Below are 25,603 nucleotides of genomic sequence, written 5' to 3'. Positions count from 1 at the left end.
TGCCATCTGGAAAAAAAGGGAAAATATCTAAAACTGCTTAAACATTAATATTTGTATATAAATATATATGCAAGGAGTGAGAAAAATATATTACACAATACAGTTGGTTTGATCCTGCTCTCACTTAGGGCAACAAGAGCAAGGACAGATCTATTATGTTATCAGTATCTGTTAATGGTATTTTTATTCATTGGATTTCTCTATATTCTACTGTTTCCAACTTCTTGTCAACTCACCAGTAGTGATTCTTTAGCCATTAAGGCCTAGTCCTGCACCTTTAAAGTCAATAGAATTTTTGCCAGTGACTTAAATGGGAGTAGACTTTCAGTGCTATCATGTCTTTAAAAAAAACCAAGCAAATAGAGTATCCTGGTCTTTTCTGCCTAATGGATAAAAATGAATTAAAATAAGGTTTCAAATGTTTATTGTTTTACACATGATATAATAGGCTTTACAGTATTTGATTGCATATGTGTATTTAAAATTATGTATCTATATAAATATTGCAAAAAGGTGTGCTTTGTCCAGAAAATGGATAATATGGCATAGCAAACACACAGATATACTCAGATTAGAAGACTGCATCTTTCATCTGAAGAAAATGAGTAAATATAGGAATCTGAAGTATTTTATTACAACAGACAACTATCATACATTATTCATGGCTGAAAAGGAAAGTAATCTGGAAAAAGAAAATTTGTTAATCTTTAAAGTTCTTGAAACTGAGAAAGCTCCTTTAGGAATCTCATCATAAATATCATCATATAATTAAAAGGGTTTAAGGTGGTCCATAAAGCTGAGTGAATTGATGTCTCTCATATGCAGTATTTTAACCTGGACTTCAGCAGAGAAACCATAAACAAAAGGCTATAAAGGCATCAGATGAAATGAGTTCTTGCAAGCTCAGATCCTTGTGAAGACACACTTATCTTAAACTCACCAGGGACTCACACATGAAGCCATCAGCAACAGAAACCTGCAAAGTAAGAATGAATAATGATGAGAACCCAATTTACAGGTTAAACAATCTCTGAGTACTTTCAAGAAGCTAACACTGGTATAAAGTCTAATGTCTAAATTAGAAGCAGCAAAAGTAGAAAACTGAGAAAAGCTAGCACTAGAGCAAGTTAAAAATATTATTTTATTTTTTTTAAAGCTTTGACAAACTGGATATGTGAGTTAAAGCTACCTTAGTCTGAATGCATTGTCTTTTAGTGCTCTCATCAGATGTCTGTGGTGAGGGGAGAGAATGAGTCTGGACTTTACAGCTAGCACAATGAGAATTTCTTTTTAAAGTTTCCTAGTGTAGACATGGCCTGCAGGGGAGCTGGCAGTCACTCCTATTGTGTTTTGCCTTTGAGCAAAAAGGACATATATAAATGGGTTTATCACCAGACAGAAGGTGACTCTGGGAAAATTGGTAGTATCAATGGGGCCACAGCTAAAAAGGAAGACATAAGACTCTGTTGTCATCTTGCCTTGTTTGCAGAAAACAGGGACATGTCCATTCTACCTCTTGTTTTCAACAAATAAATACACTGAAGCCTTACAAGGAAAATCTACTCATCATTAAGTGTTTCCTTTACAACACTGCACCTTAAAGATGAAAATAAAATAGCAACGTTTTGTGCATGGTTTAGAGGAGTTCGCCTTTAGGATTTTAGGGCCAGAGTAGCAATGGTATTTCATTCTTTTTTTAAAAAAGGAATCATTCTACTTTTTGTAGAAGGTTGAAGGGAATTATCTTCAGCTTGACATATGTAGACCTAGAGTGTGCCCTTATTTCAACTTTCAGAAATTGTGAACTGACACCAAAGTATGTGGAGTGGTGACTTTTGAGGAAATGAAATGGACATTATTAGAAGCTCCAGAATGAGTAGACCTACCACCTATTTTTCATTAATCCAAGCCATACCAGTACAATACACCTCATTTATAGTGACAGCTTCTCTCTCATGCAGAAAATTGAGACATGTACCCTGTAGTTTATTAAACTTTTGTTGCGTTTTATCTGGTTAGAAAGGGAATGCCCATGCCATAAGCAATTTATGCACTGGAATTATTGGTTATTTTAAAATGGATTACATTTTTTGTAAAAGTTTGTAATTTAATCTGTGTTGTGGGATAGGCACAATTGAAAAATTACAGAATTTGAAATCTCAATTCAAATGCACCATTGCCATAATACTATGGTGTTCTCTAGTCTGTATATTCCACAGATAGAATGATAATGAATAAAGTAAATAAACAATAATGGGTCAGATCTGTAGACCATATATAAAATTCCCATTTTGCCTAAGTTAGGACTTCAGCTGCATACTGAATTGTAATATATAGCACTAATTCAGGGCCATCTTCCCCCTATACACATAACATCTTCTTGTAATTCTTCTATTGGTGTGGGGTGTGGAGTTTGGTATTTATTTGGAGTTTGCCCTCCCCTAGAAGAAGGTGAAGTTTTGACATCCTAAATGCAACATATCCCCAGTTTCATACGCCTCTCAGTGGTTCCCAGCTGTGTCTATTCCTTCAGGAGCTGTTCTGCTAACTATTCCCCAAAATTTGGTTGCCTCTAGAACCACCCTTGCCCCAACCAGAGCAAATTACTGCAGACTCTGCTAGGTCTATATTTAGAGAGGGAGAAATTGGCAGAGACCTATGGTCCCTTTAAACCCTTCCATCTTATTTAGGGAGACACACAGAGCCCCCATAAAAGAGAATGATAGGAACACGCTGTTAGAAGCCACTTTTGCACCCACTCAGTCTATATTAGCAGGCACAGGCAATCCTCTTCACTTGTGGAAACAGAGGGGAAGGTGGGGGCCAGAGTGTTTCACATTTTTAAAGATGAAAGTACAAACAGTAACACCACTTAGTTGATATATCCTCTCTTTCACATAAGTTAAAAGCCAGGAAGGGGCTTTCACTTTGAAAGAATAGCTGTAGTTCTTAGTATTGAAGCAGATTATTAGAGGAGGGTTTGCAAGAATAACTGCTTAAAATGGTCACATTCAGATTAGACAAAAGAAATATAATTTGTATTTGTATAGAAGAAAATGGATGAATTTAAATTTTAGCTGATTATAATTATTGTCATCATAATCATCATCATTATCTTTGTATGTCTAAATGACTGATTCAAAGAAGAATTTTAACATATTTCACATGTCACTGTAATTCTTTTCTGTTTTGTGCTCCAGTGCTTCAGTTTTTTTATTTGCTTTCTTCAGCCTCTGAACTTTTCATGGAAGCTATTGTCATTTTTTCAGCATACAGGCATTTAGAAGAAAAAAAGCCCTTTGCAAATAAAATAAAGACAAGAAGAGATGTTTCATATTGAGTACATTTTTTGCATTTTTGTCAGTAAAAAATAACCATCTTGTATGGATAAAACTGATATTATGGGACAGCAGCTCCATATGCACTGCATAAAGAGGTTCAGAATAGTAGGGTTCCACCCTGAGCCCAGTCTTTGTGGCAAAACAGAAAGATGCTTTTAACAATGACTCAAGTCTGATACAGATTAGCAGCAGGACCAATATAGACTTTGCTTCATTCAGGTTAAGGCAGAATAAAGTATAATCTCCTATTTTAATTAGAGTTGCAGGAAATCAGGACTTGTGAAACAGGCCCAACATACCCAGCAGTTAAGGCATGTAAAAATGGAGGCACCTAAAATCAGTGGCCACCTTTGAAAATGTTGGAATAACTATATTTATGGAGTCAATATTTAATCCTTGGTCTAGTGTGCAATAGCAGTAAGGGCCCCAATAGGGAACTGTCTTGTATTAAGTATCTGTGTTATAGGAATATTGGGCTATTACTTCATAACAAATATATTGAATCAAAAAAAATTTTGATAAAATTTTGTATAAAAACTAGTTGAGGTTGCTGAGTGCAAATGTACTTAGTTCTCACAGCTTACAAAATCCAAACATATTAAAGTATGGAAATGAATAGTTACATACATCATAGATCCTATATCACCAACAATAAATATAAACACAAATTTTGTTCTACTTTGTATTTATAGACTCAGACTCATAGACTTTAAGACCAGGAGGGATTATCATGATCATCTAGTTTGACCTCCTGCACATTGCAGGCCACACAACCTCCCCCATCGACTCCTGTAATAGACCCATAAACTTCTGGCTGAGTTACTGAAGTCCTCAAATCATGATTTAAAGACTTCAGGTTACAGAGAATCCACCATTTACACTAGCTTAAACCTGCAAGTGACCCATGCCCCATGCTGCAGAGGAAGGTGAAAAACCCCTAGGGTCTCTGTCAATCTGAGCCAGGGGACAATTCCTTCCTGACCCCAAATATGGTGGTCAATTAGATCCTGAGCATGTGGACAAGTCCCAGCAGCCAGACACCTGGGAAAGAATTCTCTGTAGTTACTCAGAGCCCTCCCCATCTAGTGTCCCATCACTGGCCATTGGAGATATTTTCCACTCGCAGTAGCAGATCAGTGTGGTGGGGCGGTGCCCCACCCCCATGCCGTATTGGGCTACAGCAGGCCAGAGCGGCTGTGCAAGGCGGCAGCCAATCAGGGAGGGCCTGTTAGAGAGCCAATCAGGGTGAGTATTACAGCCAGCCAATAAAGGCTGCCCAGGAAGGAAGCAGGCAGTCTCTTCCAGGCCTTCAGAGGCTGAAGGTGTGAGCAGACTAGCGCAGAAGAGGCAAAGAAGAGTGAGTGGCAGGTGGGCAGGGCCTTGGGGGCGGGAGAGGGAAGAGGCCAAGGGGGGACGGTGCCACGGTCCACGTACTGGTGGAGCTCCCCACACTTCTAGGGAACTTCCGGCACTAGCTTATTAGCTTCCCCAAATGGAAGACTCATGCACTGCCTATGCCACTTTTTATTGCAAGGTCGTTAACAAAAATGTTACTTTCATTGATGACTCTTCCATAATGATTTAAAACCAACATTGTATTTCCCTAAAATCTTTGAAGTTGTTATGGAAAGAACACACTGTCTATAAGTAAAACATCACACCAACATGCCGCTGCAGCTCCTTAATGAACTTAATGAAATTAATTGGAGCCGTGGATGCTCACCACCTCTGAAAATCAGGTCTTAGGTGTCTCATAAATTGGTCTTTAATGTTAATTCATATAGGGTGTTTCAAAATAAATGAGAATTAGTTCTTTCAAATTAGCTCCCTATTGCAAAGCAAAAGATTAGGGGTCTGATTCTCCACAACCTTGCATATAAGTAGACCTTTACACTTGTATAAATCAGAATAGTAGCATTTTACATCTACTTTGCACTTGTGTGAAGGACTGCCAAGTGCAATTGAGAATCAGCTCTAGTCATTTATTTATTCTTTCAAGTTTAGGCCTCAGTCCTGGAAACACTTATGAACATGTTTAACTTTCCTCAGAAGCATAAAGTCAAGCATATGCAGGAATAAATAGCAAGATGGTTAAAGAAAGACAATGGGATTGAATGCAATCCTCATATGATAGTATGGAGGAGATTAATTTCAAGAGCGCATACTTTCCCTTGAGTAGGAGATACAGAATAGTAATTTGGCAGGCTTAAATTCCACAGATGCATGTTTATTTTCTCAATCTTGACTGGAAATATGATTTTTTAAATTTACGTTAATTCATCTTCTGTTAATGGATGTGTACTATGACACGTAGAGGGACCTTCCAGAAGGACTGGGTAACCCAGGGTTAAAAATGTGCTCCAGGCTATCAGGGGCTCCCTCAGCCATTATTGTGGCTGCAGAGGACAACTGTTGCTTGCAGTCCCACAGATAACCTAGTTATTAAACAGCAAAGGTTCCTGAAGGGAAATGCTGCTCACATGTCTACAGTCTACAGCTGATTCTGCAGAGGAAAAGTGATCTAAATTGGCAAGAGGGAAAGATCAGGAGAGGGAAATGGGAGAGTTGCAGGGAACTCTCCATCTTTGTACTGGAGCCTGATGAGTTATAGGAAGGTTTAACTTTTGCTTTTATACTTTGCCTGATGGAATATTTACCTTTTTTGTTTACACTCCGGCTGAAGCAAGCCTTATTTTTTCCATTTAGACTAAATTTGGTAATACAGACTTCTTTTTTAATTAACTGTAATTATTAAACTACTAGCCCAGAATATTAATGTTGAAGCTTGTTCTTGCTATACCACTTTAGGGTAAAATTAACATTGTTTTTAAGTTTAACTCCTAATTGTTTTACTTTCTCATATTTTTTATTTGACTGAAAATTAAACAATATCTAAAATATAAGGGACTTCCCAGCTTAAATGTCTATGTGTATTTAAAATTATCGCTCACATTTACATTTTCTGAAAAAGTTCTTTAAATCCGATGGCCTACATGAAACTATGAACAGGACTGAATTCAAAAACTACAAGATATAAAATGATGACAGATCTTGTCACAGCATACTTAATATAATGAAAAAATGTATATGCATCCTTCATTAAAAAGATATCAGGAGGTCTGTTTGAATGCAATATTCTATAATTCTGAAATAATATCATGAAAAGCTAATTGCCAATCAATATTAACAATCCTTTATTTTGCATTTAAAAGAAATACTATAATGAATGTTATTATAACATGTATCACATTCCATTCTTCTCTGTTTTCAGTGTGCCACTTATGTACACTCCGCAGTTTGGACACAGAGCTCTGAACAGAAAGGCAAAAAGCTTTCAGAGCTCCTTGGTTGGGTAGTGGGGAGCAATCTTTGAGATCTTTTAAGGGCTGCAATATACTGTTGCCAGTGGGGGATAGAGTCATAGCTCCCCCAAATCATTATCCCTCCCTGCCCCCTTTTCAGCACATTGTTCCCACAAATGGTAGCAATCCCTCTTCTTCCCCAAGCTCAGGGCTGTACTTCAGAGCAACCCTGAGATAGGCTTAGAGAGTGGGGAGACTTCTTACTCCTTCCGTCTCCATTTCATGGCCACATAAGGACTAGCTATAGTGTGGCACATTATAGCCAAATTATTTTCTAAGTTAATACAATTTTAAATGAGGAGTAGTGGTATTGACTAGTTACAGTACAGAAACTGGAGAATCTAGTCCCTTATCTTTAGACATCTCACCACTTGGTTTAGAAAAATATCATCTCAGAACTCTTGCATTTGAGGCTGAAAAATGCAATCATTATAGCCTCAGAATTTCTCACATTCTTTTTATTTCCCTCTTCCCTCCCCCATGAATCCACTGACAATCCTTGGCTATATGAATTAAAAAGAGTCCTTACAAATAAAGTACTCGAGGAATCTCAAGATTTACTTTTAATTTAGAAAGAAAGGGTTAATGCTTTCTGTCATTTGGGTGCCTAAGTCTCTTTTTGTTGAAATAACTCCCTTTTTTAGTAAAAGTCCTATGCATGTTAGTGGAAATTCCTAATAAAACCTGAGTAACATGATCTTTATATAGACTATTTTTTCACATCACTTTGAAGCCAAGCCTTGTGTATTGCTGAGAAATATGTTTACATGACCTTCATGTATTTCTGCAAAAATATTTGCATCCTATAGCATATCCATGGCCACATCACACAGTAGAGAAGGACCTCCACATCATAGGTGGTTAATGATCATTTTTACAGAGACAAACTGAAGGAAAGAAATAATTTCAACAGTAATTGTCATGTATTACAAATAATTTAACCTGTGCTTTTAACTCTGGGCCTGATACTGATCTCACTTACATGAGTGTAAATCAAGAGTAATTTCAGTGAAGTCAGCAGAGTTACATTAATGTAAAACCAATATAAAATCAGAATCAGGCATTGCATGTCTTTATAGGATATAGAAAAATGACCTGTGTGTAGTGTGTTCTTCACATTAATCTTGGTATGGAGTAGAGGAGAAGGAATGCATAATGCTGTTCCTTTTCAATGTAGCTGTTTTTGACTCTGTTTTTAAAAAGTCACTGAGATTAACTGTCCAGACCAAAATTGTGGGTGCATCAGCAACCAAAGTTACAGTAAGGGTTTGATCTGATCTCACTCTATACTTGTGTAACTCCATCGGCTTCAGTTGACTTAGTCCCGATTTATGCTGGCATCAGGCCCAATGGAGTTACGCCTGTGTAAAACTGGTGTGAGTGAGAATGAACCCTTAAGTGGCATGCTTTTCTCTCCACTCCCTGCCAAGAACTGGTGCACATAAACATATAGTTAATGTTGCTTAACACAGTAAGTCCAACTGCATTTTCTCACATTTATCTTCAGAGCTGTTACAGTGCACAACCAGGAGCCAGCAGACAATGTAATACAGCTTTCAAACTACCCATACAGCTAGGGTTGTTGAAGGGATAGGTGGGACCACTGAGAAAGAAGCCCTTTGCATAGCTGAATACAAGTCTGGGAGCTCAAAGTCCTGCAGATCACTGGTATTCACTTCCTGGCTAGTCCTCCATGGCAGTCTTTGGATTTCTCTGTTCTTCTCAGTAAGCAAGAGGCAAAACATATGGTCCCTTCTGGAGTGCAAATGCAATAGGTATCTTCCTGTAAACCTGTGTAAATATGTTAAACTACACATTGGGCTATGTCTCTAATGTGCAGCTTCTCAGCCATGTATTTTAGAGATCAGAAAGGCAAAATAGCAGGCACCACTTTGAGACTCTTAGGACCATCTACTGACATTAATTTTTATGCAGCGCTCCATATTGATTTCAATATGGAGTTCTGAATGTGTCTTAAAGTAGCAATATGGCTCTTAGAAGATATACAATATAAGTCTAACCGGCATATCCTGGCATTGATCTAAAATGCAGAACACCCATTGATGCCAAATTATATCAGTCGCATTTCCGTACATAAGTTGAGGATAGTAGTACTTAACACTGATGTCTGGTCCAGCTCCCACAGAAGTCAGGGGCAAAATTACCATCATGTAGGTTGTTAAATATTTCAAAATATTTTCAGCATTATTGGACATCTAACTCTTAATTATTTGTTATATTTATTAGACCTACTAAATTTAATTAAATATTTATGGGAGGAATTTTCAAATATTTAAACAAAATCTTAACATTTTTTCTAGTGTCAATGCACAACTGTCTTTATGTATCTATGAATGATGTAAATCCATTGTGACAGTGCATGTGCAATGCTGAGACAAAATCAGTGGAGCTGAATATGCAAGGAGGCATCTTAGGATAACAGCTGCATATGCATGCATACTCTTGAAACAACACAAAAATAATTGCTATCTTTGACAATAATTGGTAAGTCAATAAAAAGAAATATAATCATGTAACTCAATCCAATATATCAATATAGTCAAATACGGTAAATGGACACTTTTAAAGCCTAAGGAAAAATGTATTCTTCCATTCAGAACTTTAAAGTTTGCATTTGATGTGACTTAATGGTTAGAGTATAGTTAAAATACTGTATGTTTAATGGCTCTATATAACTCTACAAATAGGTATAATTGGTATTGTAGACATATATTGGTTTTAAAACTGATCTCAAGTTTACCACTCCTAAAATATTAATTATTTTGACAATTATATTTTATAAAAATAGATTCAATGAAATGTTAAATTTGATACATTCATTAAATTTATACCAGAATCTGTTTATGTAGAACTTCTTTTCTCATTATCAGTTTCTTCTTATATTTTCTTGTCATAAAATACTTTGCACTCACAACACAGGATATGAAAATTTATGAAGGGTCTACAGAAGATATTTTTGTATCTTCTGGTATAAATCAACAAAAGATTACTTTTTTGTTGTTGCTCTAGATAGTTTAAAAAGTCTGTTTCAAAAATGCAAAAATCTACAAAGAAGAAAAATGAAATACCTTCTCATTCCACTAGATGGTGGTGCCTTCAGGTCAGGGCTAGAGATACTGCAACAGACAGTGCAGGGGAAACTTTTGCTGTATTTGGCTGCCTGGCAAACAGAGAGAGGAGTTCAGTTTATAATCTCATGGATATTAACTTATCTGTATTTAAAAATGTGAGTAGATATACATGATTACACAGTGTAGAGATTTAAATGTGTGTTAACTTTGATACGTCTAGTACCACTAGCCTATCTCCACTAAGAAAAATGCGTTCGAGAAAGATTATATCGTAATGATTTCATCCTTATTGATGATTTTAATAGGATCCTGACTTTGCAATTTTTACCACTGCAGATCCCCAGTGGAATGCAAAATTGGGCCAAAGATTAAAGTGGTGAATCATATGTTTAATGTGACAGATTCTGAGTTGATTCTTTAGCAATGATGGTTCATTTAATTAACAATAACATCACTTGTATTTATGCAACACTTTTCATTGTGAAATATATTAAAGTTCTATACAAATTTTCTTATACAACTGAAGTGCAGATACCTCTGGGGTGGAAGATGACAGCCAGCTGAGGCACAACACATTTCACATCACCAGAGAGAGAGAGGAAATTTTGGCTAAATGCATAAGAGTAAAACTCTGCTCTTATAAGTCCCATAAAAGCTTTAATTACCATGAAGAGCAGATATGGCCTTTGTAGATAATGGCTTTGGGTCATTCATTTGTTTTTTGTTGTTTTTTTACAAAGTTCTTATGGTGAATGTCTAAATCCTGAAGGTCTTATTCAGGGAAAATTCCGATTGAAGTCTTCCTATTGACTTCAATAAGGAGTACAGCATACAGAAGTCAGTTTTCTTGAGAAAGGACTCCAGAATTTGGCTCAATTATTTTAATTAAAAAGGGAATTTTGGAACTTCCTATTGACAAGTGAGGTAATTTGTCTGGAACTAAGAAAACCTAATATAAAAGATTGTAAAATTGTTTTGATTTTGCTTGAATACTGTTATAAGAAGGGGAAAATACTTCTATGAAGTAATAATAAAATATTTAATTTTAAAATACATTTGACTGAGTTAACAAATTAAGAATCAGAGAGCATAAACACTAGATTACAGTGTATCACATCAGAACCTACAATTGGCCGTTTCACAAATCATGTAATTTTACACCAAGATGAAGAGCGCCAACCAGAGGTTCAGAAATGCTTATCTTAAGAATGTCAGATCCTGTGATGCTGTTCTTTCAGAAGCTGTACACAAACTGACTTCAATGGGAAGTGCACATTGATGCACAGTAACAAATACACTTCAGCATGAGGAATTACACAGCACTGTATGAATACCGCTTACTTTTAAAGTTTAAGGGCCTGATCCAGCAAACACGTCTACAGTAGCATAACTTAACTCACATAAGAAGTCTCATTAAAATCAACATACCACTCATTTAAACTAAACTACATATTGCTTAAGTGGTTGCAGGATGGTGCCCTCAGTAAGAAATGTACTGTAGCCAGACTAAAATGTAAAGCTTTCTTCTGTCTAAGTTTTGGGTTTTGTAAAATATTCCGAGTACATTAAAATTACCTTGTTTTCTTTTTACATAACCATCTGACTGCCAAAGCCCTGATCCTCCAATGAGCTTCATGTGGGGCAGGCCCTTGTGTCCATATAGAGATCACTGGGGCCTGAGGCAGAAAAAACACATATAGATGGTAGACTCCTATTTCAGTGTCTACTATTTTGTGTTCTACTGAATCTTCCCTGATTATATTGATGGAATTTAGCTAAAAAGAAGGTGTCAGGGCTCAGTCTTATTCTCTGTAAAAAGAGTAGAAAATTTCCCTCTTTTCTTTAAATGTCCAAAGAAGCAAATTGACTCTAACCTTTGTTATTCACAACCATTATTGGGTTAAAATTCTAGGAGGGTAAGTTCCTTTATTAGATCCCCTCGAATACCCCAGTATAACTGACAATCACTGGAAACATCTCTAATAACTCTTTCTTTTACTTAATAAGGGATACAACATCTTTAAAACATTAGAAACAGATGTCACTGCATTACTTCACTGCTGATGTATGTAATAGAAATGACACACTAATTAATTTAATGCAGTATAAATGTACTGATTATTTATCATGGCTGACAATAAAATTATGAAAACATTCAATTACAATCAGTGGTAATTCATTATTTATTGATTTTGCATTATGCACACATTAATACAATGCATTTAATTACACAAGAGAAGGGATCATTTTTCTATTGGTACTCAGACATTTAGTTTCATTGTTTTAAAAAAAAATCTTGCTGTTTAGGAGAGAAATTTTAATCCATGCTTCAATAAAAATTCCTGAAACATCAAAAATAAATTGAATTCAAACCTCCAGTATTAGTGCACTACAAAATCTGGGCAGTAAAAATGATAATTTCAGTATCTTGTTTCTCACGTGCCAGTAGCCTACATTTGTTAATATAATCATAATACATGTTCTAATACAAATTAAGGAACTAAATTTTAGACTAATTTTGGAAAAATTATTTCATAATTATTTTTTTCCCTTCCTGTCCCAGCTTGTGTTCATAAAATTAGTGATATGAATTGCTCATTTACTAAGGGCCTGACCCAAAGCCTAGTCAAGTCAGTGGGAATATTTCCACTGACTTCCATAGACTTTTGTTAATGTCAGAAAGGAGAACATCAGCATTGCACTAAGCGCTCCTCAAATTGGAAAGAATGGAGAAAAAGTGGTGTCTCAGATAGCTGAAACTGAGTAGAATATGCAATTTTCAACTATCCCTTCATTCTGGGCCCACATGTACCTCATCACTCACAAACCTAGTGTTATGTTCATTACTCATATTTGATGTGAACTCCATCTCATGTGTACTTATGTCCTTCACTAAGCTGATATGAACTTTTATTCCTGTATACTACTGGCATCAGACATGCTGTGTCATGATAGAGTTTATAGAATATGTTATTCATAGAATTAATCCTGCATCATTTTAATCTCCTACATTACAACTTTTCTTGAGTCACTCCATTTAGTATCTTTCCCCATACTTGGCCACTGGCAAATTGAAATACAGTTAATTGTACCACATACATCACTACTGAATTTTCCTGTCATTTAGCAAAAAAATTATTTTTCTTTGTGACCTTGGGCAAGTCACTTCACTGCCCCATACCTCAGTTTCCCATGTCTAAAATAAGGATAATGATTCTTACCTCTTTTGTAATGCACTTTGAGATCTACTTGGGTGAAACGTGGCATATAAGAACTAGGTATTATTATTGTTAATGAAACTTCCCTACTGTTTTCTTTAAAAGGCTGCTAATGTTTTTATCGTTACCCCCTCCTTGTTAATTTGTGTCAGTCAGCATCTTCTCTATAGGATGAGCCAGTGGTCACAATAATGCCTACTGGTAATAGGTAATTTACAGGGAGCTGTGGATTAGCCCTCTCTACTGGGGCTTGAAACTGACCAGGGCTCTGCTCTCTCTCCTCTGGCATTTATGAAGAACTTGTCCCTGCTTTTACTCCAGCAGGCTACATACCATAAAAAACACAAGCAAGCCCCTTTACTTGATATTTTGCAGTCCAACACCTGGTGGTCAATTTTTATATGTAATTAAAACTGCACCAACATTTCACTGGCTGTTAATGTCAAGAAAAATGGAATATTTTGCCCTCAGGGCTGAAATGGACAAAAATATTGAATATTGGATTAAAAATAATCATTCTAAAAGGCTAATTACTACTGTATATGGAGAGTTAATAGTTTGTACACATTCATATTACACATTTGGACCCCAGTCAATCAAACCAGCTGACAAATGCAGGATACTTTACAACTGACAAGATATTGCAGTATGATTTTTTGGATTTAGCATCTTTGCCTTATCTTGGGTAAAATTACAAGGAAATAATATCTACTGATATAGTTGACTCTTATACGCTTAGTTGAGCTGGGCTGCTGCATGGTATTAATTCTCAAACCTTGAGCATTTTCTTAGTCTAAGTGCAGTTCTTTTCTCCATGGATAGTCACCTTTCAAGGGTACTGTTTTTACTACAGTCTTTATGATTTTATATTGCTTCATGCCACTCCAGCTTGCAGGGTGTTGATGCGCAAGGCTTCCTCTGGCCTTGCAAAAACTCAGCCTTATTTAGAAATATGTTTAGTTTGTGGAAGACATTAAAGTCAAAAAGAAAAAAAAAATCCTGAGTGGAATTTGATTATCTCATTAATCTCAAAGCAAAATGTCTTTAAAGGGAATAAAGGAGAAAAACAATGAGAAACCTTTAAATCTGATTTATTAAATCTTCTGTTAGCAATTATGTCCAATAAATTACCCAGATATATTTTCTGTTTGAGGGACTTTTCATATTATTTGTATTATGATAGTACCTAGCCCCAGCTGAATACAGGGCCACATTGCATTAGGCATTGTAAATAAATACATAGGAAGTGACAGTCTCTGCCCCTCAAACTAAAGGCCTGTCCCCTCAGCCAAGATGGGTGAACTGCTGAGCACTACCACAACTCAGTTTGGGGGACAACAAAGTGAAGGTCATAGGGCTACAACAAGGGATCCAGATGGGGACACTGAGCAGAGAACTTTGGACAACATCTACTGGTCCTCAAAGAAGTCCAAAGAGCCAGTAGACATTACCCAGAGGAACTCTGACTGGATGCGTGAAGTGACAAGGGGTCAGAAACAGGCCCCACAGTCACAGAGCACTATCTTCCCGACATCATCAAGCTTCCTCCTCCTGAACTTGTGGATGGCCATCTTGGCCAGCATCAGGAGAAAGTTGATGAGGTCTCGTGACTTTGTGGGGCCATAGATGGGGTATGCATATACAAGGAGGCACAGGGAAAAGTGCAGCCAGAATGTCAACAGGAAGTTCTGGAGAAGCTGGAAAAGGGGCTGCAGCCTGACTCACTCTATGCAGATTGTGCCAAAGTCCCCCTCTTGCCACACAAAGGGTACCAGAGGTGATCCAGTTACAGGCCAGTAAGCCTAACTTTGGTACCAGGCAAATTGGTTGAAACTATAGTAAAGAACAGAATTATCAGACACAAAGGTGAACATGATTTTTTGCAGAAAAGTCAACACAGCTTTTGTGAAGGGAAATCATGCCTCACCAATCTATTAGAATTCTTTGAGGAGGTCAACAAACATGTGGACAAGGGTGATCCAGTGAATATCATGTACTTGGACTTTCACAAGATCCCTCTCCAAAGGCTATTCAGCAAAGTAAGCAGTCATGGGATAAGAAGGAAGGTCCTCTCATGGATCAGTAACTAGTTAAAAGACAGGAAATAAAGAGTAGGAATAAACGGTCAGTTTACACAGCGGAGAGAGGTAAATAGTGGTGTCCCCCAGGGATCTGTTCTGAGACCAGTGCTGTTCAACATATTCATAAATGAGTTGGAAAAAAGGGATAAACAGTAAGGTGGCAAAGTTCGCAGATGATACAAAATTTCTCAAGATAGTTAAGTCCAAAGCAGACTGTGAAGAATTCCAAGGGGATCTCCTAAAACTGGGCGACTGGGCGACAAAATGGCAGAAATTCAATGTTGATAAATGCAAAGTAATGCATATGGGAAAACATTATCCCAACTCTACATACAAAATGATGGGATCTAAATAGCTGATACCACTCTAGAAAGAGAGCTTGGAGTCACTGTGGATAGTTCTCTGAAAAATCAGCGCAATGTACAGCAGTAGTCAAAAAAGGTAACAGAATTTTAGGAACCATTGGGAAAGGGATAGATAATAAGACAGTAAGTATCAAAATGCCACTATATAAATCCACGGTATGCCCATACCTTGAATACTGAGTACAGTTTGGTTGCCCCATCTCAAAAAAAATATATGAGAATTGGAAAATGGCAGAGAAGGGCAACAAAACAATTAAGGGTGTGGAACAGCTTCCATACGAGGAGAGATTAAAAAGACTGGGACTTTTCAGCTTGGAAAAGAAACAACTAAGGGGGCATATGATAGAGGGCAATAAAATGATGACTGTATGGAGAAAGTGAATAAGGAACTGTTATTTATTCCTTCTCATAACAGAAGAACCAGGGATTAACCAATGAAATTAATAGGCAGAGAGTTTAAAACAAACAAAAAGAAGCACTTCTTCACAAAATGCACAGTCAACCTGTGGAACTCATTGCTAGGAGATGTTGTGAAGATTAAAACTATAATTGGTTTAGAAAAAGAATTAGATAAATTCATGGAGGACAGGTCCATCAATGGATATTAGTTAAGATGGTCAGGGAGGCAACCTCATGCTCAACCAGAAGCTGGGAGTGGCTGATGGGGCATGGGTCACTTGATAATTGTTCATTCCTTCTGAAGCACCTGGCATTGGCCACTGCTGGAAGAGAGGATACGTATCCATGCTCATGATTCCATGGAGGAGCTGCCAGCTGAGATCCGCAGTGGGCCGTTGGACTATGGTGGAGATACATGCTGACCTACCGGGGCTCCCTGCCCTCCACAGGCAAAAAAAGGTCCCGGTACTTGGGAGCATAGGTGCCAACTCCGGGGGTGCTCCAGCCCTGCTTAGCATACACCAGCAACCAGCTACCCCTTTCTCCCCAGTGCCTCCCCCGACCATGATCAGCTGTTCTGTGGCATGCAGGAGGTGCTGGGGTCTGGGAGCAAGGTCTGGGCAGCTTGGGGGAGGGGGTGGAATGGGGTGTGGGGCAGGAAGAGGTGAGGTGGGGGTGTGGGCTTGGGATAAGAGATGGAGTGAGGGCGGGGCGAAGCAGGGATGGGAAGAGGCAGAGTGGGGTTGGGGTTTGGGGGAAAAAGTGGAGTGGGGACAGGGCCTGGGGCAGAGCGGGGGCAGGTCGAGCATCCCCTGGCACATTAGAAAGTCAGCACCTCTGCTTGGGAGAAAAACAACAAGGAGTCTGGTGGCATCTTAAAGACTTACATATTTATTTGGGCGTAAGCTTTCGTGGGTAAAAAACTCACTTCTTCAGATGCATGGAGTAAAAATTACAGATACAGGCATAAATATATATTGGCACATGAAGAGAAGGGAGTTACCTTACAAGTGGAGAACCAATATTGAAGGTCAATTCAGACAGGGTGGGTGTGATCCACTCCCAATGATTGAGGAGGAGGTGTCGATACCAATAGAGGGAAAATTGCTTTTGTAGTGAGCCAGTCACTCCCAGTCCCTATTCAAGCCCAAATTGATGGTGTTAAGTTTGCAAAAGAATTGTAGCTCTGCACTTTCTCTTTGAAGTTTCTGCTTGGGAGGTTCATTGGACAGAGCTCTTGCCTCCACTCATGCCACGTACCCTGGTCCTGGATCATGAGGAGCAGGAAGGATGGTTTAGGTTGGACAGTAGGGAAAACTTTCTAACTGTCCGGATAGTTAAGCACTGGAATAAGTTGCCTAGGGAAGTTGTGGTATCTCCATCACGGGAGATTTTTTAAGAGCAGGTTAGACAAACACCTGTCAGGGATGATCTAGATAATACTTATTCCTGCCAGGAGTGCACGACACAGGACTAGAAGACCTCTTGAGGTCCCTTCCAGTCCTATGACTCTATGTCATCAGCACAAGCCAACAAGAGCACTCACAAGTCCAGAGGTAGCAGCAACATTTGAAGTGGGAGAGAAAGGGTCAGGAATGAGATTGGGATCTCGGTTGTGTCTCACCACCCACACCAACACCTGCACCTAGGTTTCACTGTGGGAGGAGGTGGCTACCAGGAGGTTGCAGACACTTTGCCTCCTGGTCAAGGTGGGGAAGGTTCCCCAGCCACTGTAAATGGAAAAGGAGGAAGCAGTGGCAGTAGTGATGGTTGGATGGGCCACAGCAGGTGGGTCTGCAGCCACCTGGGCTGCAGCCTTTAGAGCTGGTGGAAGGGACAGCAGGAGGATGGCAGTAGCAGCTGCTGCTGCAGAAGGAACCTTCTGTGCCAGGCTCTTGCCCTGCTCTTCTTGCTGACTGAGGAGGCTTCATTGATGGTGGTGCTTTTGGCAGAAGAGTCCCTTCCTGTGCCTTCTGCTGCCACACCAGTGGTGTTGGCAGAGGTATTGGTGATCTGCTGTGGTGGTGGATGGGACAGAAAGCTGAGGTGGGGCAACAATGTTGGCCAGGAACCCCTCCCTCAATCTCCTGGCCCAGATTGAGGGCCACCATTGAGGACAGGTCATGGGAACAGCCACCAGAGCCGGACATGTAAATAATGAAAGGGTGGTTGGGGAGAGAATGGAAGCTAACCACTCCTCTGCATTAGGCTGCATGGGGGAGGAGGTGGAGGGTGCAGGCAAACCTAAAGGATGGGGGGGACTACAACAAGCAGTGTGGGAGGTTACTCTGGCTGCACTGGGAGTTTAGGTGGGCATATATAAGTGTGGGTGAGAATGCAGCGAATGGGGGATCGAACAAAAGAGGGGAATTGCAAGCACGAAGAATATGCAGGTGCACAAGAAAAGGGGGGCCAGGTGAAGGGAGGCAGGCAGCAACAAACAGCAAGGAGAGAGGACAGACGAGGTAGAGGCAGGAGCAACAAACAGTAAAGGGGACGGGCAGGCATGGCAAGAGAGGTAGGCAACAAAAAGGGTGGCCACTCATGCATCCACGGAATATGGGACTTCTGGAATAGTGTGGCCCACCCCCACTATTCTGCCCCCTGCCAGGGTACTCACATGGAGGACGCCATTTTGCAAAGCACCCATCCCGCCCACTCTGGTGTACATGTGAAGTCAAGCTGTTGGGAGCGGAGCAGCGCCCTCTGCAAAATGGCATCCTCCATGCGCCCACAATTATACTGGTCAAAACCATGTCTGGTTTTATATTACTGCTGGACAGGGACAAACCCTGAGAAAAACAAGACTGTTCGGCTTAAAATGGACAAATGGCCTGCCTAGCAACAAACTGTGGGAGAGAGGGAATCACAGAGGGGGCCATGTAAGATGGGAGGGGCCACACAGGGTGACCAAATAGCAAGTGTGAAAAATCAGGCCACTTTTTTTTCTGGGGGTGGGTGGGTGATGGTATAATTGTACATATAAGACAAAGCTCCTAATATCCTATGTCTGGTCACCCTAGGGCCACATGACTCACAAAGGGAAGGGGGGCATGTGAGAAAAGGGGGGCAGCTTACTGCAAGGGGGAGGGGTCTGTGCTAGATGGGAGCAGTGAACCACAAAGGGCGGCGGGGGGGGGGATTTAGTGGGCAGGCAGAGGGAGCAGGGGGTCCATCAGCCCACTGCAAACTCGGAGAGGAGAAAGGGGAGGACAATGCGAGGGGGAACACATGCCCCCGTGTGCTAAGGTTGCCGCCTCTGAAGTACAAAAAACCCCCGAACAAACGGAGCCCGCAGGATGCTCCTGAGCCCACAGAACTGGGCAGCCGGCAGTGTACGCTGAGCACCCTGGCAGACCTCCCCGGACAGCTACTGCTAACTGCAAAGAAGGGCCGGTCCTGGGCAAACCTGGACAGGTGACAACCCTATGGTGGCGAGAAGTGAAAAGGCTGCTGCGGACGGTCACTTTGGTCAGAGGAAGCGGCGGGGGCGGGCAAGAGGCGGAGGCAGGGCTCCACGCCACTCCCCCTCCCCAGCAGCAGCAACACCAGCAGCCGCCTCCTCCTCCAGCGGCAGCAGCCCCAGCTCCCCTCCGCAAGCAGCCACTAGCCGGGGCCACGCTTGCCGAGGGCCAGGCGCATTGGCTGGAGGGGGCTGTCACTCTTCTCCCCCCCTCCCGCGCCCCGGGTGGAGGTGGGGAGGGCTCGGAGCGAGCGGCTGCTGCGTGCGCCAGCGAGCGAGTGGGAGACTCTGTTTTGGGTCGTCTTGCAAACAGTTGGGGAGAGTGAGCGTGGCAGGGAGCGCGGGGCTGAGCCGCCGCAGAGAGTGACCATGGCTGTCTCCTCCGCGCCTCCCGTCATCTCGGCCACTTCCAGCAGCGCCAGCAGCGGCGGCAGCGTGGGGGGGCCGGGGGGCTTGTTCCGGGCAGACCCCCTCTATTCCTCCAGCCCCTCCGAGTCCCCCCGGCTCACCAACAGCCTGGTCAACAGTTTCCTGGCTTCCAGCGGCGGCGGTGCGGGCACGGGAGGCGGCGGAGGGGGTGGCAGCAACGAGTGTAAGATGGTTGATCTGCACGGGGTGAAGGTGGCTTCTTTCCTGGTGGAGGGGCAGGAGCTGATCTGCCTGCCGCAGGTCTTCGATCTCTTCCTCAAGCACCTGGTGGGGGGGCTGCACACGGTCTACACCAAGCTGAAGCGGCTGGATATATCGCCCGTGGTGTGTACGGTGGAACAGGTCCGCATCCTGCGGGGGCTGGGCGCCATCCAGCCCGGCGTGAACCGCTGCAAGCTCATCACCAGGAAAGACTTCGAAACTTTGTACAACGACTGCACCAACGCCAGGTGAGCGGCAAACTTCGCTGTCACTCCTCCCGCCCCGGCTCGGCGCCTCTCCCTGCTGGCTGCCCACTGGCAAGGGTGGGTGCTCAGCCGCCTCCAGGGAGGGTGGGTGGGAGCCCGGGCACCTTGCGCTCCTCTGGCAGCCGGAGCCCTGGGCACAGTCACGCCCGCTCCAGGGAAACTTTGTTTTCGCGGGAGTCCCAGGCTCGGGGTGGGTGGTGAGCGTGCTCCCGAGCCGCTCGTGCCAGGCCAGCCCTGAGGCTCTTCTCTGTAAACAGAGCAAAGAGCCCGCTGCGTCCCCTCCAGGGCTCTGAGCGCTCCCTAGCGCGCCTTGCAAGGTGCCTACAGCCCTGCAGGTTCCGTGTTAGGGAAGATGAGCGCCCAGAAGTCCAGCCTATGGTGGGGCTCCGCTGCACGGCTATAGCGGACGGTCTGTTGATAACGTGCAAACTGCCACTTACCCTGTGATGGTATCTTTGAGAGAGGGTCGAGATGCAGGATGCGCCAAAACTAAGCAATGCTTTAGAAACGGAAACCCCACGTTGGCACGTATACTCAGCTTGCGAATGGGGCAGTCTTCAGAGGATGCTTCCTTCACTTTGGCTAACTGTTAGACAAGTTTTCTGGACCGTATGGTCACCTTAAATCACCGTCTCTAACTGCAGAAGCAGTAGGAGAATGCAAATGCACTTTATGATGCTCGCTGCCAGAAGGGACTGTAGCAGAGTTAGATGGTGTAAAGGAGGCAATAAATTGTATGAAATCTGTTCTAGAGAAAGAGGAGTGATTTAGTGTAGGTGATTACACAAAATTCTTAAACTGTTGAACTTTCTTGCTGAGGTTTATTAAATCTGTGTGCCAGATAACTGCACTAAGCACGAACTTGGCAAATTATATGAAATGATTATTCACTTTCTCACAAATATAGTGTCTAGATAATCTTTCAAATGACTACATAGAAAGGACCTCAGTACTTTTTGCTTTAAGTTCTTAGCTGTATATTTTTTCTCTCACCGAGACTTATGATCTCTACTTGTTTGGGTTGTGAACATAACTTGTAATACAGAAGTTGTAAGTCTTGCAAATAAAATAATGATAGCCAAAGAACATGTGCTATGTTGCCTGAGGAGTATGAGTAGTTTACAGACAAACTGTTGCTTAGTATAACTCTAGAATAATGGTACATTATTTAATCAAAGAGGTTTTACTGTTGTTATAGCCCTTGTCCTGTTGTGCTTAAATGACTAAACCCAAAAGCTGATTGTATTCATGGAAGATCCCTGCTGGGTTCTTCATACATGGGGGGTCAGAATCCTTGTTTGTGACCTCACAGTTCTTGCTTTAGAAATGATAATGATCTCATAAACAAAAAAACTCTCAAGGCTTAGTAGAAATATATAGTAAGAAGGGGTAAATTTATAAGAGAGAGAACTCTAGATGACATCCAGTAGTTCAACATTCAGCAATTTCTGAGGAAAAAACTCGGACTCATCTTTCTATCTTAACAAGAAACTTTATCTTTGCATATGCTGTTTACAAGTACATTGTTTAGGCCTGCCATGACTTACAGCAGGGAAAAGTTAACTTTCCATATTTGAAGACAGGTGGTTAGTTCTTACCACTTAGACTCTGCTATACGATGGTTTCATGTTTTAAGTAAATGCATGTACACGATGAAATTAAAAGTCTTGTTTCACTTATTTGGGGTCTAATCCTGCTTCCACTGCTATTGGCTTAAGTAAGAGCAGGTTTAGGCTTTTGATTCTTATGTTTTTTTCTCCTCATGTTGTTATGTTTTGTTCTCAATGATAAAGATGACATTTCAGATCTGCATTAATTCCATTCCTGCCTGTGTCTACGTGAACTCTATTGTTTTTCTTGCTCACTTTCAGTTTCTCCTGCTGCGCATTTATTTCAACAAGTCATACTCCTCTGTGACATCACAACTACTGCCATATCAAAGTTTTGATGTATAAGCAAGGGTTGTGACCACTGTATTTGAAAAAGATGGGAACAAAATTCTAAAAGGTACCCTTAGCATACCTAGCACTTAAAATATCTTCGGCTTTTTGCAAAATATTCACAAAATCTTGGTGCCCAAACTCATATTAAAATAACATGTTTCTGAAATTTGACTGGCAAGTTGATCTCAGAAACACGTTTTTGAGCAATGCACACAAAACGACCAACTTGATTAGTGGAAATAAGTAATTGCACACAACTAAGTGGATGATACACACATGACTTGAAGATATGTGTACATTGACAAAAAATGGCTTGAGTTGCACAAAATATTGAAATAAGTGTTTATTTCAATTTGTTCTTCACCAGAATCACATGGCTGGGGCTGGAGAGGAGGTAAGATATACAAAGAGAGGCAAGGCAGAGGAGCTCCAAATGAGAAAAGAGGAGCTGATAGATGCTGTAGGAGGGTTTGAAAGATGCAGCCAGAAGAGCCAAGAGATGCAGTCAGAAAAATATGGCTAGGGCATTGGGGAGAGAGACCAACAGGACTGAAATAAAGCACGTACCTGTCCAAGGGCAAAAGCAACTCTCAGTTTAAAAGATTATACAGGAGAAAGCACATGTGCCGTGTGTATAAGCCCCTTTTACCTAATTACGGAAATGAAATTTATCTTCATCTGTTTAGGGATAACTGCTACCAAGATATTTTTGAAGATATGTTTCACATTTAACGTCACCGCTGACTATCTCGCTGTTTATATGCAGTATTCTTTTCTTCTTTTGAAAATACCAATATCTGGAAATAAACTCACTGCTATCAATATGTTTTTGCATTCAGATCTACGCATGTAGTGCGTAATAGTGATTACGAGTGCATGTGAAACAAACTTTTTCCAAATGAATTATCTTAAAATTGAACGACTGCAGCTTAGCAATATTAATCGTATGGTATACTGATAATTTGCTTAACCCGACACTTAGTTTGCCGATCAAATTATTTATTGACCAGCCTAGTATACTTTATGTCCAACAATGTCTGATAAAAATAGATAAATTGTCATACGTAATGGAATTCTCTTGTCTCTTACTAGTTGTAACATATCCTGGACACTACCGTATACATTCTGTGAATTACATAATACATTTTAAAATTCATTTTGTCATACTGTGTAAAACAGTTGTATTCCTATACCTGTGATATCAGTGAAAAGTTAGAATAAAATATTTGAAGATGTGTTGTTCTACCACATTACTTAAGCATTTTATCCTGCAATTCCAAAATGTTGTACATTCCTTTTTTATCCTCTGAGTTACAAAAACAATTATATTGCAGATTACTATGTTGATTGTATTTAAAATCATGTTCAAATGCAGAGTCATACTCAAGAATTGCTGGAAATGTAATTAGATCTCATAGTTGATTTTTTTCTCTTTCTATGTTAGTGTGATTTTTAAAAACAAACAAACAAACAACTTATTTCCAACTTTGCATTTTGTGCTTTTGCATTAGAATGAAAAATACCGCTGTGTAGATTAATCAAAGAATGGACATATTTAACTCTTTTTTTTCTCACTCTTTGTCTCTGACACAATATTTTTTTAATTGAACTTGTCTAGAGAGTTCTTAAGAATTATAGAGAAATGCATCTACAAGTGAAAGTTTTGGTTGGGGATTTTTCCTCCCTACCACCAAAGTGAGGATTTTTTGTGTGGTATAATGTTGTACACACATCACCATAAACAATGTTCTTAGCCTTAGTTGTCATTAGCCATCATTATATAATTTATTTTTAGGAACCATGAAATAAAACTTTTACCTTCTCATAAGTCAGTTCATTGTAAGTAGCAACTTCGAGAATGAGTGAGTCTTTTTACAAAGCCCTAATTAAGAAATAATTTATGATATTTTGGAAGATTACTCAAATCAGAGAACAACTGATTAATTCTAATTGTAGCATTATAAAGTTTATTCTAAGATTTTAAAGCAAAAGATGTATAATGTGGTTGTGTTATAACAACTTAATATACAATTACAGTAAGAACATTTGTACAAGAATGTATAATAGACCCTTAAAATCACAATTACATATGTATGATTCATATCCAACCAATGGAATATTTTCATAAGATTCTTCTGGGCATTTTTATTAGATGAATGCTGTAGTCTGTTGTGGTAGTACTGCTCTGGGTTGTCTGGTGAACATATAGTAAAATATTTCACATGAGAAAGTGTTTTCAGGTAAAGGGAACTACAGAGCAACACATGGCTGATTTTCTGTGACAAATTTAAAGTATTTTGTTAAGCTAATATTTTGTATTACTTTGGCTTGTTCACAAACAATTAAAGACTTTAGAAATGAATCTATGCAGTAAATGCAGACGTTTTATTTCATGGCATAATGAGGGTCTAGTCATTTTGTCTATTAAAAGCAAACCCATAGTCAACAATGCTCTGTCTTTTATTAGAAGAATGATGTCAAGATTATAATTAAAGCAATCCAGTCATGTGCCACTGCACAGAGCTTCCATGTGTATATTGATTTTAAATGTACACTTACGCTTCCATAAACTACTTTGCCTTTGCCTAAGTAAATATTTTGTGTTAATTCATACTTGCCAAAAACTTGTTAGTTTAGGAGGTGACGTTATATTAAATTAAAAATAATCAATTTTCTGTTTTTTTTTTCTTTTGTGGACAGGAGATTTATTTAAAACATTTTATTGATGGTTCTTGCTCGTGTAGTGGACTTTGTCGGGATACAGAAAGAGATCTTTTTTCCATTTTAAAAGGAAATTACTGATATCTTTTCGGAAAAATAATTAAGATGAACATCTTTGGACTTTTGAAGTTATCTTATTTGTCACAAAATCCTTGGCTTTTGTAAAAATGCTTCTCATAGGCAAATCTAATCTGAAGAAACCACAATCAAAATTCTTTACTTTTCTGGTAGCAGTAGAGCTTTCCATCTGTAGCATAATTGGCTTTTTCCAAAAGATGAACATTTAATAGTTTTCCTGTCTACATTTATTTAAATTTTCTAGTGTAACTTCTTCAAATTGAAAATACTGTGTTTCTGGAGCAAAGACAAAAAAGCAAAACAATTAGGTATTAATGATATTCTTGTTGCATATTCAAAAGGTCTTTGCAAGCATTTCTTCTCCTTTTCCCTTTTCACCATCTCAACTGCAGAACTCTTCACTGTCACTTCAAATCACACAATTCTAAAAAGATAAAACAACATTTAAACTCATTTGCTTTGGGAAAGAAATAGAGCATTTGCACCCAATAAGCCTGATTGTGGAACTGCATGCAAATTGTGTTTTGATTTATCTCTTTTGCACTTTTTTCCATTTGAATTGATCTTGCATTAATTTTGCCAGGCGGCTCTGTGAGGCTGCAGATGTTGCCCTGTGTTTAATAAATCAATGAGACAGATCTGAA

At 39.9% G+C, this 25,603-nt stretch overlaps 1 protein-coding gene and 1 long non-coding RNA gene across 8 annotated transcripts in view; one reads left to right on the top strand and one right to left on the bottom strand.

Annotated features, from left to right (window-relative positions):
* Positions 1-752: 752 nt before the first annotated feature.
* Positions 753-20,318, bottom strand: LOC140917634 (uncharacterized). Its single transcript, XR_012160932.1, has 3 exons — positions 19,831-20,318; positions 9,793-9,884; positions 753-976 (listed from the first exon to the last, which is right to left on the bottom strand). It is a non-coding gene; the product is annotated as an uncharacterized LOC140917634 (long non-coding RNA).
* The window catches only part of DACH2 (dachshund family transcription factor 2), a 457,244-nt gene continuing 451,045 nt past the window's right edge, over positions 19,405-25,603 (top strand). For 4 of the 7 annotated variants that reach the window (XM_073360876.1, XM_073360878.1, XM_073360875.1 and 1 more), the window contains exon 1: positions 19,406-20,199. In XM_073360876.1, coding sequence (XP_073216977.1) covers positions 19,691-20,199 — 509 coding nt within the window. In that variant the 5' untranslated portion in view covers positions 19,406-19,690. Of the gene's footprint in view, positions 20,200-25,603 lie in introns of all 7 variants that reach the window. The other 3 variants (XM_073360877.2, XM_073360873.2, XM_073360874.1) reach the window with 2 other exon arrangements.

This window comes from Lepidochelys kempii, chromosome 9 (assembly GCF_965140285.1).
Source record: "Lepidochelys kempii isolate rLepKem1 chromosome 9, rLepKem1.hap1, whole genome shotgun sequence".
NCBI classification, from domain to species: Eukaryota; Metazoa; Chordata; order Testudines; family Cheloniidae; genus Lepidochelys; species Lepidochelys kempii.
This window is presented reverse-complemented; position numbering and strand designations above follow the sequence as displayed.